This window comes from Aplidium turbinatum, chromosome 5 (genome assembly GCF_918807975.1).
Source record: "Aplidium turbinatum chromosome 5, kaAplTurb1.1, whole genome shotgun sequence".
Classification (NCBI taxonomy): domain Eukaryota; kingdom Metazoa; phylum Chordata; class Ascidiacea; order Aplousobranchia; family Polyclinidae; genus Aplidium; species Aplidium turbinatum.
In genome coordinates this window covers 30,689,345-30,705,541 of record NC_137476.1, presented here as the reverse complement: position 1 = coordinate 30,705,541, position 16,197 = coordinate 30,689,345, and the positions used below count along the sequence as shown (strand labels likewise).

The 16,197-nt window shown below is 36.1% G+C and overlaps 2 protein-coding genes across 2 annotated transcripts; one reads left to right on the top strand and one right to left on the bottom strand.

Moving 5' to 3' along the window:
- The first annotated feature begins 1,177 nt into the window (after positions 1 to 1,177).
- Positions 1,178 to 3,672, top strand: LOC145771361 (dynein light chain Tctex-type 5-B-like). The gene is made up of 3 exons (XM_082583114.1): positions 1,178 to 1,311; positions 2,763 to 2,973; positions 3,469 to 3,672. Exons 1-3 carry the CDS (start codon positions 1,178 to 1,180, stop codon positions 3,670 to 3,672), a joined length of 549 nt encoding a protein of 182 aa, XP_082439240.1.
- Positions 3,673 to 11,251: 7,579 nt separating this feature from the next.
- On the bottom strand, positions 11,252 to 14,398 carry LOC145770751 (uncharacterized). Its single transcript, XM_082582457.1, has 3 exons — positions 14,111 to 14,398; positions 13,270 to 13,426; positions 11,252 to 12,225 (listed from the first exon to the last, which is right to left on the bottom strand). Exons 1-3 carry the CDS (start codon positions 14,205 to 14,207, stop codon positions 12,105 to 12,107), a joined length of 375 nt encoding a protein of 124 aa, XP_082438583.1. The 5' UTR covers positions 14,208 to 14,398; the 3' UTR covers positions 11,252 to 12,104.
- Positions 14,399 to 16,197: the final 1,799 nt, after the last annotated feature.

Below are 16,197 nucleotides of genomic sequence, written 5' to 3'. Positions count from 1 at the left end.
GACCCTGCGTCAAAAGCCTCTACAAGTATGCGAAACTACCAGGAATAACCTATCAAGGCTTTTTCAGTCCGAGGATAAAAATTCGAAACCTTGTCCGAGAATAAAGATTCAAAACCAAACCTCTTCAAATCAGTCCTTTACCGATTTTGTATTACTTTGCAAAGGCTGTCACCAAGCGTTTGAAATAGATCCATGGAAACTGCTAAACTGATCACTGATCACTGATCAGGTTAAATTGACAAAACACTTTCATGTTTGTTTTGGTTTGATTGTTTTGAACTACTGGTACCTCAGTTTATTGTGGTAACTAAGTTGCCAACCGAAATCGCATAGAAAGAATAAACATTTACGAAACATACGGTTACGGATAGCTCAAGTGGGCTACACTATTGCTCCCTTACCGCCGTTACAAACAATCTCTGTACAAATCAAAGGAGATTATGGTTTAATGTTGTGACCAACTGCCATTCATAGAAACTCGTCTCTAGGAAGGTTGTGAGAAAGCCAGACAGGTCATTCATATTATGCCAAAACTTTTCCAAGTTTGTTGGAGCAGTGTTAAAATTCCACCTGGTAGTACCTTCAAGTGTGATTTAGAAGAATGTTCTTTTTTGTAAATGATTTAGCTAGTTTTAATTTGGGCGGACTAAATATACATTTAGTCCGCCCCGATAGCTCAGTTGATTAGTGCGTGACTTCTGGAACAAAGAAGCTTCAAGATCAAGTGACGCTGGTTCGACTCTCGGAGTGTGCGTTTGAGTAACACATGTTAAGGACTGCTCTCTATTCAGCGGCATCTAATGGATGGAATAATTCCTCGGCAACAAGACTTCAACAATCGGAAACTTCATTCTATCAATCTCGGTGACCGAGCCTGTGTCAGTGATTCAAAGCCTCTACAAGTATGCAAAACTGCCAGAATTTAGCTTTGCAAGAAGCTTTTCCAGTCCAAGGATAAAAATTCAATCAATCAATTCACAGCAATGAAGATGGAAACAGTGCAGTTTTCAAAATGTTGGTTTACACAAGTTTGTATGCCTGGCTCTGTATTTTTGATTTAGATTAATAAAGCACTCCATCCATTTCTATATCATAATTTATTTTTAAAATTATTTATTTGTCAGTAACAAAAAGTATATGTTAATTTTTTATGGTTTAGATAAAGTATTTCTTCAAAATGAGTGTAAAAATGTCTGAAGATCCATCAAGTGATTTAGCTAAGGTTAAAGCTGCCAAACTGCTGAGAAAACGAGCTGGAAGTGTATCATCTGCTATGAGCAATGGATCTAGAAAGCACAAAAGCTATGCTCCGTGAGTTTATTAGTTAAATTATTATTAAGATTGTTAATCAAAAAATATTTATAGTCTATGTGCGACTATGCGTATTTGCAACCATTTGTTTTCAAGGACCTCTGAAGATTGTATAAATTTGTTAACTTAAACAGTTACTCTTTTTTTTATTAGAGAGAACTTTTTCTACTCTTAAGCATGTAACAATTTGGCTGCTCGACACCTGCCCAAATATCTAGACTGCGTTGCTGCCACTGCCCAAGGGTGGTAAAAGGCAGATACCCTCGACCCTTGAAGTGGCAAAGAAGGTTCAAACGAAGAAGAACAATTTAGTAGTATTGTTGTTTGTGTTTAGATTACAATAGCGCATTTTGTAATTGCTGTTTATCTCCAAAATGCGTTAAAACACCGTCGAAACATACCAACATATTAATTATGCGCGATCCGTCTAATAAAATAATCCATAAAAAATGTGCGGTATATAATGCGATGACAGAAACAACATGTGAGTCCTGATAAAAGCACTTTTGTTGACATATTTGTTTCATCATGAATCATGTAAAATCATAAATTATCTTGACCATAATTCTTCCATTCATTCAACCCCGACGCCGACACACGCCTCATCGGCCTGACACTACAGAGACAGGCATGGGTGCACCTCAACCGTCTCCGTACGGGCGTCGGGCTTTTCCGCTCAACCATGCACCAATAGGGAATGGATTCTTCCTCCTCCTGTGAATGTGGTGCCGAGAAACAGACCGCAGACCACATCATCAATGACTGTATCATCTTCAAGCCACCTAACGGAGTGGAAGGTCTGCACGTCATGGATGATGAAACCAAAGACTGGCTGCTCTCTAGCAGCCTTCCAGTGTAGTCCGGGAACATCGTGAATCTGGGGTGGTAAAAGGATAGACCCTCGGCCCCAGAAGCTCAGACGACGACGATCTTGACCATGTTCTTTATATCATTTATATTCAAGGAAAACGTCCCCACTCATGAAATTAACTCAAATCTTCGTTAAGGAGCTTTAATGAAACTGAAGCAAAATTCCAAAGTGGTATTTAAGTTATTAATTAAGATTATGATATTAAAAAGAAATGAAGTGAATAGTTTTACAAAATTATAAAAGTTAAGCAATTTTTTGGATGGCCGCAATTTTTTCATTTCAGATGTATCAGCGAGGTTGGTTAATGCGCTTGCTTACTTGTTCTTTTTTAGTTAGCCCCATTTTGTCTCTCCAGCGTGTTGAATGAGTACTGAGTACGGTAATCATTGTTTTACCCAGGCTCCTTGCTAACTATCACAATATCTCATTGACTTTTGTCATATCTTGCAATAATACAGTTTTCTGCATAGTTTGAATGACATATGTCTTGACACAACACAAAAGTGCGTTTTGGTAAAATGCACACCCTACCCTGTTCACGCTAGAATTGTTATGTGTTTATAAAAAGTTGATATTTTAGGTCAATAAGTACCGTGTCATACTTGGACCACCCTCATGATGAAGATTATCTGCGACAGGCTTTGCAATATGAAAATTCATATCGACTTGAACCGCAGACTCGATTTCCAGTAGCTTCTATTCACTCTGTATTGCAAGATGTGTTGTCTTGCTTGGATGGACAATCTTACGATCCTGATGTGTGTAAAACTATGGCCAAGACTCTTTCTGATGTAAGAGCAAAACTTCTTTTTTTTGTAGAAATAACAAAAACAACAGATACTGTTAAAGAAGTTATCTCTTTTTTACTTGTCTCTACAATATTATTTTATCTGTTATAAAATAATTTCAAGTGTAAGAGTTGGCTTACTGTTTAAAACAGTTTTACTAAAAAAATTTGTATTAAATCTCTTAGCTTCTCATTTCATGAAAGCAGTTGTATACTGTACCTGTGTTCATCTAGCTTTGGTTTCATTTCGATTTTGACCTTTCAAATGCTGTAAATTTTATTTCAAAACTAGCTTCATGATTATATTTTTGTATTTTTTGTCTTATGTAGCCGTCTCAAATCAACAATCTTTTGCAGATTGCAGTAACCGTAGATGATATGTAAACTGTTAACTACGTGATATTTTTTTAGTAGCATTACTTTTGGGTTGTTTCAACTCAAAGAAAAGTTTCTATTGATGAATTACATTATGAAAATCTTTTATTGTTTTTGTTGACAGGATATTCGAGCAAGAGTGAAACAGCTGGAAGTATCAAGATACAAGATAATCTGCCTGGTCAATATTGGAGAGATAAACAGCCAAGGTCTTCGAATCAGCAGTCGCTGCTTGTGGAATGATAAGTTTGACACGTTTGCTTCATATGAATACAAAAATCAATCCTTGTTTGCCGTTGCCTCTGTATACGGTGTGTATTTTGAATAGGGCACCTCATGGTCATGCTTCTGAGGTGAAAATTTTCAAATTCAGTGTCGATTCTACCTTCATCAATTGGGTATGGTTTGATATGAGCACACTTACGTCGCTGCTTCAAATTTTTATTAACTTATCCAAAAGTTGTTATTGATATATTCAACAAATTGTAATGTTGAATTTTAACCTTTTTTATTGTATTTAAGTATCAACAAAAAAGAAAAGTGAGCAGTAATTCGAAAAATATATAGATGAGCCTACGTTCTAAAAACACACCCCTTACTGTAACTTTCTCTTTAAAATTGTCCCACTTCTGAATAATAGAAGTGTTTGCACATGTTGTGAGGACAAATGTGTGGCCGAGTGGTCAAAGCATTTAACTGACGCTCAAACGAACAATGGTTCAATACCCGCTGAGGGTGTGTTGCTGTATCCCGGCCTGACACTTAATGACATGCTTTAAAGGGGAGACAAAGATTTGGCTTTTTTGCTTTCCTGTCCGCTTAGTCTAAAATCTTCATCCACCAGAAATAAGCCTGGGCTCAATTTACAAAATCTCTGAAAAGTTGTTATTTTTTGTTTTTACCTGAATACTATTGATTTGAAGCATAAACCAAATCCCTCAGGTTTCCAGCATGCATTGTTTTGTCTTTACAATCCCTGCTGTTTGTAATGATGGCGTTTTAGTTGTCACCGAGTTTTGTATTTCTTTGCTCACTGAAAACAAATATTAGTAGTGCTTGTTGTGAATAATCACAGCCAACTAAAGTTCTAAACTGATTTCTTGGCATTCGTTTTGTGTAGCGTACATGATTGTGGAGAAAGTGAGATTTGATCACAAAAAGTAAACTTCAAATTTTAACTTCTAAAGTTTAACTTAAATTTTATGTTTGAGGTTGTTTTGTAATAAATACGTCAATTATTGAGATCAAATAATGAAAATGAAACATTTAGTGCGAATAACCAATGCATATAAAGATTTCTGTCATTTTTATACATGTGATATACACTTTTGTTACATTTTCTTATTCTTTTTAACGTTTAAATTGGCCTAGTCCACCGTTTAATGACCTGTAGTTTTTGCATTGAGGTAACTTTGTGTAGGCTATTAAATCAATAGATAGATTGAGTTTTGCTTTTAGCAGCACGATCGTTGCTTGCTTTACAATGTAGATATTAACGACCTGTTTTAGCCCGATGCTGCGAGTTTGCTGTGCAATTCGCTATTACCACAGCGAACTCGCAGCATCAGGATAAAACAGGCCGTTAATATCTACATTGTGAAGAAATCAAGAGAGACTTGATTTGGCAGCACTTTTACTTGCTTTGAAATCACAACCCTATGACGTTGCGTATAATTATTTAATTTACACTTTTTGTAATCATGTAAGCGAGTAATCATGTAAGCTTAAGATATATACTTTAAATTAACACGAACTTTGCATATAGCTGTGTGTACTTAATTCTAAGCGAAAATAGTCGGTCTAATTATGAATTACAACCCAGATTGCGCTACGTGTAAGGTAATCTTATTGGTAGAACCCATTAAGCTACATTTAAGAAATTCTATATGGAATAAGCACTTTTGTATTATGTATCTTAATCCACACACAAGTGAATATTGTCATTTTGGATTGCTAATTTTTTTCTTCGTGTGGCTGTATTTCTGTGATTTTTATATAATTTGAACTTTGTGATAAGCATGATTTCATTTTATTATCACTTTTATGACATACACAAGTTTTGGATAAAAAGCCAGTAATTAATTAAATATTGCTTCCGCTGCGTATTGCTTTAATAACTACTTTCTTGGTGTCCTTTACAAGAGAGCATATAGATATATATGGTTCCTTTTTTTTGTCCAAAACAGTTGAAAAAATGAAACTTGGTCGTAATTTTTGCTTTCAACATATTTGAATTTTGTAAATAACCATTTTTTTCTTGAAGTTGAGCTTTTGGTAGAATCAGTAACGTTGGCGATTGGATCTCAATCGATGAAAAGTGCCCATTTTCATATCGTTTCAGCGTCATCTGACGTTCACACAATGTGAAGTAACTTTTGCCCTCTGAAAAGCCGATTTCAATCTTCTGTGAATCATTGAATAAAATTTTTTTGTGTTTTTTTATTGTGCTTATATCAATTGCGTTTATCTTAGTGGACGCATTCATATTACTTTTACTTCAAAGTAGGCTGCATTATTTTAATGTGTTTTTGTACAAAGCATTCCGCAAAGGGCTTTATTGCATTATGACTTTCATTTGCAGTTTTGTTATGGTTTTCTTTATTGTGTAACAAACAAGCTTCAACACTCGCACTACCTGATGACAATTTTTGACAATCATTTGCTTTTTGTCATTACATTATTAGCAAAAGAAGAAAAATTATTGAAAAGTTTTTTTCACCAGAGAATAACTGCAGCAATTTAATTTGTTAATTTCAGAATGTTACATTTTTTCTAACTTTTTAGTTTTGAAATCACACTGAGGTGGGAAAGTTTGTTATTTGCAAAGATATGCTTTAATATCAGGCTACAATCCACCACCTTGTTCTAATCATGTGCTAACGTTTTCTTCATTTAAAAAACAAACCAGCAAAATTTCATCATTTCAACGTCGCTTTTGCTGATTTGAAAGTTTCCCACTTGTATTTTGTGTTTAAATGTGAAGTAATTCAACAGTTATTTTTCGTTAAATTGTGTTTCACGCAGTGTTATAGATAAACTCACCTTCGTGGTGCACTGGACTATTTTCTCACCCTCGTGGTGCACTCGACTATTTTCTACTGTTATAGTATCTCATTAATTTTAAATATTTTGTGTTGTTTCGTTTTTTCTCCCTTATATAACGTTACAAGCAGATTTTGTGTTGTTTCGTTTTTTCTCGCTTATATAACGTTACAAGCAGCTAACATAGTGATTTTCTAACTTACCTGGCTGGCAGGCCCTTTATTCCTTTCTTAAAATAATGGTGCACCCTCACCAATTTAAAAAAATATATGTATGAATAAAATACGATACAAAATTTAAACTAAGTTATAAAAACTATGAATTGTTTCCTTATTGTTTATTCACGTTTTAATGAAATAACACAACTGAAGTGCTATTTTTAAAGAAAAAATTACAACAAATACTATTTTATACATTAAAAAACTGGTATTGTTATGGTTAATTAAGTCAGGCATGTACTATATTGTCAGAAACAACTCTTAGTGATCAAATACAGGTTTGTAGCTCTTATCCGGGCTTGCAAAAAAAATCGCGTAGATCATTTGATAGTGTAGGATGGTCAAAGATTAAGTTGTGACAGTTTTAGTACAATGGCATGTATTGATGAAACAGTTGTTGTTCGTCAAATAGGGCGCGTTGTATGTTTTCTCCACGTCTGTATAATCAGTTTTATTCAACTTGGCAACCTGTCTTTTTATTTTTAAAATATACGTCGTTTATTTTTATTACCACCCTCAAAATTCTAATCTTCATTTACTCCTTTGGGTAGGAATTCCTGTGAACCACCTCTGGTCTAGTCAGGGATGAAAGTGAAGCGACATGAGAGGCCGTGTCAAACATATACCGAGCTGCCCCTTTCTCATAGTGTTTGATATAACTACTACGACATTTACCAGAGACCTATGAAAGCCCCCATTTGATTTAGCTTAATCAACTTTGCAAGCTTCTAAGCGCGTCATTAACTACTTTAACTTATAGAGCAGCAAATATTTGGCTAAGGTTGGACTTTTTCTAACTTCAGCTTCATATAATATTTCAAGGTGTTTTGCTACAACATTAGTTCATAATATTTTAAGATGATGGATTTTTTAACAAACTTTTGCATTTTCTTCATCCTCCAGTGTAGTGTTTAGCTTTAGCCTCCGCTGTTTGAATTATTATTTGTGCTGTTTTGTTCCGGATCATTTGTTTTGTGTACCGGTAATAATAATAGCAATGCAATTGATGATAATAAAACCTTTAACACTCTAGGCTACTAGTTCCTTTTCTTATAGCAATGACCAGTAGCCTTGACAGGGGGACTTTAGGACCCGGGGTGATTTTAGGGGCAGTGAAATTTCTAAGGGGACCGGAAAGTGTCTTGGTTTGGAGCCCTGGGATCTCATTGGTACCGGGCCCAAATTATCCTTTCGACGGCCCTGGCAATCCTCTTTTAAGTAGCTAAGTTAATGCTTTTTCATTGTGGTGTTTGAAAATACAGAACAATATTATTTCAAGAAAAAGAACCGTTTAATAGAGATGTTACTTTGTCAAAACCAAACCTAGCGGCATCACCACTTTTGTAATGATACAAAAGAAAAAACAAAAACAAAGCATGTTATCATTTTCCGCTACAGTCTACTACCTGACGCTGCTAGACCCTGACAAGCATCTGAATAACAGGTTCACCTTCACCATGTACATTTTGTGGCCTAGAAATATTAAAGTAGACGTCATTTCCTGTAGGTTGGCCTAAAATTATGTTTTCAAAATAATTTGATAGAAAAACCTTAAGGTTGAATGAGGCCATTTACTGCGTGTTAAAATCATAAAGCCATTTTTTATTACGTAGGCCTATATATGAGTGGCCAGGGCCGTTGAGAGGATATTTTGGGACGGGTACCAACAAGAGATTAGGGCCCCAAATCAAGACATTTCCAAGAAAAACACATTATATCCAAAGAGTACGCTGTGGTTTCTCAAGTTTTTGGGCTTTTTGAAAAGATTCCCGGTCCAAAAGTACTTCCTGAACCACCCCTGCCAACGCTACTGTGACTGGCAGCAACTATGCAGTGCGTATTGTTGTGAGAACAACCGGTTTGAAAGTCAGAACTGGCTTTGGCTTGTCATTGGCAGCTATTAAACTTTCGCTTTTCATTTAGCTAATAGTTTTATCTCGTTTTGAAAGGAGCCTACTTTACAGTAAGTTCAACTGCATGGTCTTCGATTCATTTAGTTTAATGTCGCTAAACGTTAAATAGATGTGAAAAAACTTTGCGTAGTCTGTTTTGAACTCAAAAGGTTTAAAATCTTTCGAAATAGCTTTGTCTGATCTGTTTCATCTATGTAACATTTTTATATGTTAAATTCTTGAAGTTTGTGACCCACTCTTCTGTTGACACAAACTCAAGTATGTTTGCTTTGTGACTGAGAAGTCATTCAAATCGCCGTTAGACCTCCAAACCGTTAATTGTTCTTCAACTAGTAACCTTCATATTTCGTATCGTTTTTTTACATTGAATTTTGTGCGAATCTGAACAAGTAAAGTCACATTATGTAGGCTCCATAGCCGTACGAGACCAAACCATTTTGGGGGGGAAAAACGTAAATTTGCCCAAATCTGCACGCTTTTATAGAAATTGCCCAAATGTAATGTATGCGGTGCATGATAACAGTAAAAAACTAACATAACAAGATCCCCAGCAGTGGCGTAGCCCGGAATTTTGAACTGGGGGAGAGTTTTTTGACGCTTATGGCGACACCCAGCGGCCGAGGCTCAGGGGGGCCTCCCCAGAAAATTTGAAAACTTACTTTGAATTTGGTGCATTCTGAGAGTATTTTCAACAAAAATGTGGGTATGAATATTCCTGTAAAATGGTGCTGTCCGGTGGCATAGCAAAAGAATAAGATCATGTTTTCTTTGGCATTTTTCGGAAATAAAGCTACAAGTCTCTATGTTTCCTTGTTGCTAATTCCTATAGCTGAGATATTTGAATGTTTGGTAATGGCAAAACTCGCTCTTTTCATGTTTTATTTAAAATTAGGCAAACTTTGTTTTAGAGGCATAGACTGAAAGCATCATTCTCAATTTTGTGACGTCACACGTGTGCCAAAGGGGGGTTTGCAACCCCCAAAAGCACCCCTTTGGCTACGCCACTGATCACCAGCTTGCTAGAATTTCTTACCAAGTAATCAAGATAGAACAACTGAATTTATCTTTGAAGATACCTTGCTTGTGCATTGCGATGCTTCTGCACTTTGGCATGGTAGGTAGGTAGGAGTAACAAATATTGTTTTACACACCACAAATAAGAAACAACCCCACTTAAATATTCAGTTGTGATGTCATAAAAGACTCAGAAAAATAAACATTGCAGGAAACCGGCTCAGGGTGACCATGCGGATTCAGAAAAAGTACATAACAATAGAGAAATTATAATTAAATGTAATAAAACTCAGACATACTACTTCTGTTCAAATAAACTTTGTTCAATCAAATAAAGTAGTTTTGATGATACGAATTTTAGTACAAAAAATAAAAAGGTCTGGCAGCACTACTTCTAAAAATATAGTTAGGCTATGTAATTTGATGACAAAAATAACTAATATATTCTAAGTTTGCATACAGACAGACGGTGACATAGGATTTAAAGAACCCAATTAGCCTAACAGTTTGTATTTACATTGATTCAATGTCTGAATATTGAATAATGTTCAATCGTCGGATTTGCAGAAGGCGTCGTTGGCTTTTCAAAAAATCGCCGAAAAAGGCTCTCGCCGAATAGTAGCAGAACCTTTTATAAAAGTAACCAAACAAAGCTAAGCAACACCTTAACATTACTTTTAACAGGTATAACATTTTTTGTTAAATGTTGTGGTGTTGCTTAGCTATGTCTGTTTATGGTTGAAAAAGTACTGTAACCTCTCCACCCGAATTGTTTTATAAAAGTAGGCTACCGGTATTCACCAGATTTATATAAATTCATATTTTGTAGTTGCCCAAATCGAGGTGATTTATGGACATCATGAAAAAAATTAAAGACTTTGTAAATTTTGATGCCGAGGCAACTGCATCATGCCAATTTGGGCAGTTTTATAAATAGACTATGATCAGATAATTTCATATTTTTTGTTGCCCAAATCTAAACGATACAGTTGTGTAAATGGGAAAAATTAATGAATTTGTTCATTTTGGGGAAACTGCCTCACGCTAATTTGGGCAGTTGCATAAACAGACTAGCCTAATCAGTTTCATCAGATAATTTCATGTTTTCAGCAGCCCAAATCAACACGATGCATTTGTGAAAATTATTCTATAATTAATATTATTATTATATTAATTATTAATTATTTAATAATTAATATAATAATTATATTAATTATTAATTTTATTAATTACATTAATAAAATTAGCTATATAGCAAATTTTGTGTTTTGATTTGGGCAGTTTCACAAAAGTATTAGAGACATATTTTGGTGGCTGCCCAAATTGGAATGATGCAGTTGGTTAAATGCATTTCGTACTACAGTTTGATCACCATACAATACATCAATACGGGTGTGCCAAATGAAAATTTTGCGGCACTTTCTTGTGCAAATAAGAGGCTGTACTTAGTTTGATAGGTAAAAGATATTAATTTATAGTTTTTCTTAATTCATGCAATTTTGTCGCTTTTCATATAGCAATTTTTGCCCTAATAATTGCAAGATTTTGCCCGAATTTGCGACGTTTTGAAACAACAGGGGGGGCGGCTGCCCCCCCTGCCCCCCTGGCTCGTACGGCTATGGTAGGCTTTGTAATTTTTATTTTATACCACCTCAAACTGCGTCGATTAGACGTCTTTTTTTACTAATTATTATTTATTTTAGGCTATTAAAACAAACTGTTTTATCTTCGACAACTTTTATTCTCAACAGAATTATTACTTGTTGCTAAAAAAGCACCAATTTTTTTTCATTTTAAACAATAGAGTGAAAATAAAATAATTATAATTGTGAGCTATAGGGTAAAGATTCAAAGTTCACACGTGTAATTTTAACTCTGACTGCACTATGTGGCCACCATTTTACAAAATGTGTAATCTTATTTTATGATTTGCGGACGTAGAAGACATATACTAGTAAACGTTGTGTGAAAATTAGCCAGGGCTGCAAACTTGATTGCTTTGCGAGTTCAAATTCTTCGTTTCCAACTTTTCCCAAGGTTGGCGAATTCCAACCTTTTTATGTTTATAAGTGAAGAAATTTTTTTTTTTTAAATTGCAGCCCAAGTTTTTCGTTTCCAACTTTTCCCAAGGTTGGCGAACTCCAACCTTTTTATGTTTATAAGTAAATAAATTTTATTTTTTTAATTTGCAGCCCTGACAACAGCAAAGTAAATAAAATGTGTAAAATATCAACTTGGCGACTAAAAGAAATAATCAAATCATAATCTGAACTGACACATGATGAATTTTCATAACACAGAAACCGACGATTTGCCACTTTCAAAGACAAACAGTGGTCAATTCAACCTTTTGCAACATTGATTCAATGTAAAAAAAAGCATAGGCCTAACAGGCCTTTTTTATCAGACAACATTCTGCTAACTTCCATAAATAATTTTACATGAGGCATGAAAACTGTTGCTGACAAGGCATCTTATACGCTACTAGATTGTGAGACAGTCAACTGCTTCAAGCAGACAATTTGCTTGAGTTAGGTTCTCAGTAACAGAATTGACTTGACCAAATGTCAAAACTATGCTTTTGCTTCATGTGTAAGCGCACTTGCACCACCTAGCGTTAGTAGCTGGCGAGTAGTCTCTGAATTAATGGAGGTGGCTGTGACGATGCTTGCATCTGATAAGCTGCGTTTCATTCTGTAAAATAAAAACAGAAATATAGTTCTTTTAGCTGTTCAAATAAAGTTCAACTAATTAAATTTCTCAAGGCGGAGTCTTCCTTGAGAAGTGTGCAGTTGCAGACCGAGAACATATTTCATAAAATTTTCTACAAGATTGATTGATTGTAGGAATCTTTGTCCTCGGACTGAGCAAGCTTCTTTGAGAGCTTTATCCTGCCAGCTTCGGACACATGTACAGGTTTTAATCAAACATAGCCACACGTGTAGAGACTTTGAAATACTGACGCAGATGAGATCATCGAAATTGACAGAGTGAAGTTTCCGATTGTTGAAGTGTTGGTGGATGGGAATTATTCTATCTCCTAGGTGCTGCTAAATGAAGAGCAGTCCTAAAATGGGTTGCTCAAGCGTACACACTGAGAGTCGAACCAGCGCCACTTGGTCTTTTAACTTGAGTTGCTCGCTTAACCACTTAGCTAACGGGGTGGACCACTGTTTAATCGCTAATATCCAGCCAAGAACACTTTGAGACATTGCACGACACCAGGAATTCTGACAAGACCCACGAATTCAGATCTTGTTTATTTAAATACCGCATCGGTTATAATAATAATTATTTTATGCCAATTTCGATAACACGGATAGCTAATAGCTTAGTCTCCACTGCGATCACAAATGCAAAACCATAGGCAACTGGAAGAAACGAGTGGTCATCAATCCAGCTGATATCATTATCTCATTAGGTATAAGCCTATAAATGTCATGCAGAGAATAGTATCGTAGGCTACTCTGGAGCGGTGTCGAACCGATGTCCTTTCAAACGTCACAAAGACGCTGTCATCACTCGGTCAGACAGACGACAAGAAGCATAGGCCAAAGACGAGGAAATGTTATTCGGAAATATGATGCAAAAGTTGCAAACAAAGTGCTCAATGCATCACAGCAGAGCCAGAACGATAAAGACTGACACAAACGCTGGACTTGTGGTGTGGGTTTGTTACTCTTTTTAGCCCTGTACTTTTTAAGAATCCCCTACCAAAAATATGAAACCTGTGCTTACCGAACCGGAGCGTTGAATTTTAAAGCTGGAGCATCATCCACCTCCATTTGGCAGGACCACCACCCGATCAAGAAAATTACTGCAAAAATAAGATCCACAAGCGCAAGATAGAGAAGTGTGTCGTTGTAATGATTTTCTCCAGCAATTCCTACAGCACCTAAAAAGAAGGAATAGGCCAAGCTCTTTTTGTGAAGTGAAGGATCCCTGAGTGAAGGTTATGTAAAGCTTACGTTTACGCTACGCACGTTACGTTACGCGAGTTACGTTTATACGTTATCTAATAGGCCTAACTAATTTATGTAAATAGGTGAGAAGTTTTGTCTAAAATTTAGAATGATAAAGATCCTAAAACGTTGATACGGTACTAAAATCATGTTCAGTAGGCCATGTCTAAACTTTCGAAAACTAGATCTCTTTCAATCACCGAAGATGAATAAACTTAGGTTTTTGAAACGTTTTCTGAACATTAGTTTATCAATGTCTAAATTTTTGCGCTCTTTTTTGTTTGGTTAAATTGACCAGGCGTTCCAATCGTTTTGCCTGCAACTCTGACTTTATTTACTTAAACTCTGTTGATACGTTATGGAGTAAAACACTTTAAGTGAAAAACGAAATGTTTTCATGTTGAACAGTTCTAATATATAATTAAGTTATACGGCAAGAATTTACCCTACCCCTACACCCAATAAATTCCACCTTAAGTATTAACCTCAACCTGATACAAAAATACACCCTAACCTAGTATTTCAACTTAAAACGTTGCTTCTAAGTCGTTTTGCCAAGCTAAAAATGCTGAAATAGGCCATTTTTGAGATCTCTCCAAACTACTGTACGTGCCTACCTGGTATTAAAAATCCAATTGTCATCGCAGCAAAGACGGCTGAAACAATTGCCATCCATTTGCATCTGTTGTATCGAATAATATGAACAGATGACATTTTTGGGCAGGCTATATTTGTAACGTTTACAGCATTCCCATTGGCAAACTTAAACTTTGTGCATTAGACTATTAGGTCCGTTTAACCTACGAATGTATTTCTAGCGGTGGGCTTGGTCTACGACACGAGATGTCAACAGAAAGACAATTATAAATAATTCTTGCGACAAAAAATTCTTTGTTGAGCAGATGTTTTCCTAATCAACGAAAAACAAATTAAATAAATTTGTTAAGACTCTGCCATTTGAAAAACAGCCGTAGAGTGTTGATTGTTGAAGATATGTGTAAAGATATATAAAGAAGGCAGGCGCGGATTTATGGGGGGGGCCCAGGGGGCCCGGGCCCCCCCCCGAAATTTTGTGAAAAATTGTATGTTTCCGCATCAAATAGTTTGATATGCTTCTAAACAGCTGATATTAGTCCCTCGGCATCACAATTGATGAAAATGGTTGTTTTAATGTCTATTTTCTAGCATATCGTATATGTCGTAGTATCATTGTTCATACCTGTTTAGCTTTTTCTTTCTTTTTAATTGATTTTCAAATTTTCTGGCCCCCCCCGAAAAAAACTCTTAGATTCGCGCCTGAAAGAAGGTCCACCCCAATAGCAGAATTGGTTAAGAGTCTGACTTTGAGATCAAAGGAACTGCAAGACCAGGCGGTGCTGGTTCGACTCTTGGGGTGTGCGCTTGGGCAACACATTCTAAGAACTGCTCTCCACTCAGTGACGGAATAATTCACATACAACAACACTTCAACAATGGGGAACTTTACTCTGTCAAATTTAGTGACAAGGTCTGTGTCAGTGATTCAACGCCTCTACAAGTATGCGAAACTGCCAGGATTGAGCTCTCAAAGATGATTTCGCAGTACGAGAATTACGATTCCCCGCAATCATACAGTATTATGCTAAGGTCAACAACGTAAAATTTCGAAAAGCGGGTAACTTCTAAATTTCCATAGCTACGTTCTTGCTTGCACTGGATCTCCTGACCATCATCAAAGAACATATGCAACACATTTGGTTTGCAAGGTCATATTACAGAATTTTCTTAGCGGCTCATATGATGAATAGGCTACTATAAATCTCTTCATCAACTTGTCCAAACTTTCTAGAATTTAAGAATAGCAACAAAGGAAAAAAAACAGATTGAATTATTCAACACTTAGCATTGCCTACTGATGCGTTTTTCTATGTTTACGAATTGTGTATGGTATTGTGAGGTAACTTTATTGTGTACCGTAGTATTATAGAATCTGATTGGCAAATAATTATTTCTTCCTCTCCTCCTAGAAAAATTTGGAGCCTACCAGATTAAACAATGGCACTCGCATTTGGCCCACACCTGGTAGGCTACATTTCGTAGCCTTTAGCTGTAGGCTTAGTCGGTAGTGAAGTTTTGCTTTTATATTCATTGTAAATAAACTAAAGGAACAAGCTTTTACAAAAAGACTTTACGGATAAGGGACAAGAGAACAATACTTGGATAAATAGCTTGCAAATGCTACAATGTGTTTGCAAATCGCAACCCGGTTCTTTCCAGACGTGCAATATTCAATAAACTGACAGCTTTTAGAACATTTTGTCAACTGCTAGTCTGATCTACCGTGTATAAGGCCTATATAAGCCGCTAAACTGTCGCACCTATTTAAGCGTACGTTCGGCTGCATCATGCCAATGTCACAGCGCTATATCACCAGCTTCGAAATAGACAAACTTCCTGCTTTTCCAATATTTTGCTGAAGCTGCACGAGAGTATAGGCTACAAAAATGAAACAAAGACAGGAAGCGTGTGTCGCAGCCTAAGCGGTTACTGATACTGACGATCAGCCAAGACAGTTGCCCTTTGGTAAACATCCATCACTGTCTTGACAAATTTTGAAACAATATTTTACAGCAACGTGCTCCTATCTTCTGCCATGCTACCTGTTCAGCACCTGAAGAAGTCAATGGTGTCTGATTGACAAAACGTCGGATTAAATGCAGGTTAT

Excerpts from the sequence above, each read along its gene's own strand:
- LOC145770751 (XM_082582457.1), bottom strand. The coding sequence starts at position 14,207 with ATGTCATCTGTTCATATTATTCGATACAACAGATGCAAATGGATGGCA. Across the intron at positions 13,427-14,110 it reads AATTGGATTTTTAATACCAG|GTGCTGTAGGAATTGCTGGA; the intron begins GTAGGCACGTAC and ends CCTTCTTTTTAG. Across the intron at positions 12,226-13,269 it reads AAATTCAACGCTCCGGTTCG|AATGAAACGCAGCTTATCAG; the intron begins GTAAGCACAGGT and ends TTTATTTTACAG.
- LOC145771361 (XM_082583114.1), top strand. The coding sequence starts at position 1,178 with ATGAGTGTAAAAATGTCTGAAGATCCATCAAGTGATTTAGCTAAGGTT. Across the intron at positions 1,312-2,762 it reads AAGCACAAAAGCTATGCTCC|GTCAATAAGTACCGTGTCAT; the intron begins GTGAGTTTATTA and ends TTGATATTTTAG. Across the intron at positions 2,974-3,468 it reads TGGCCAAGACTCTTTCTGAT|GATATTCGAGCAAGAGTGAA; the intron begins GTAAGAGCAAAA and ends TTTTGTTGACAG.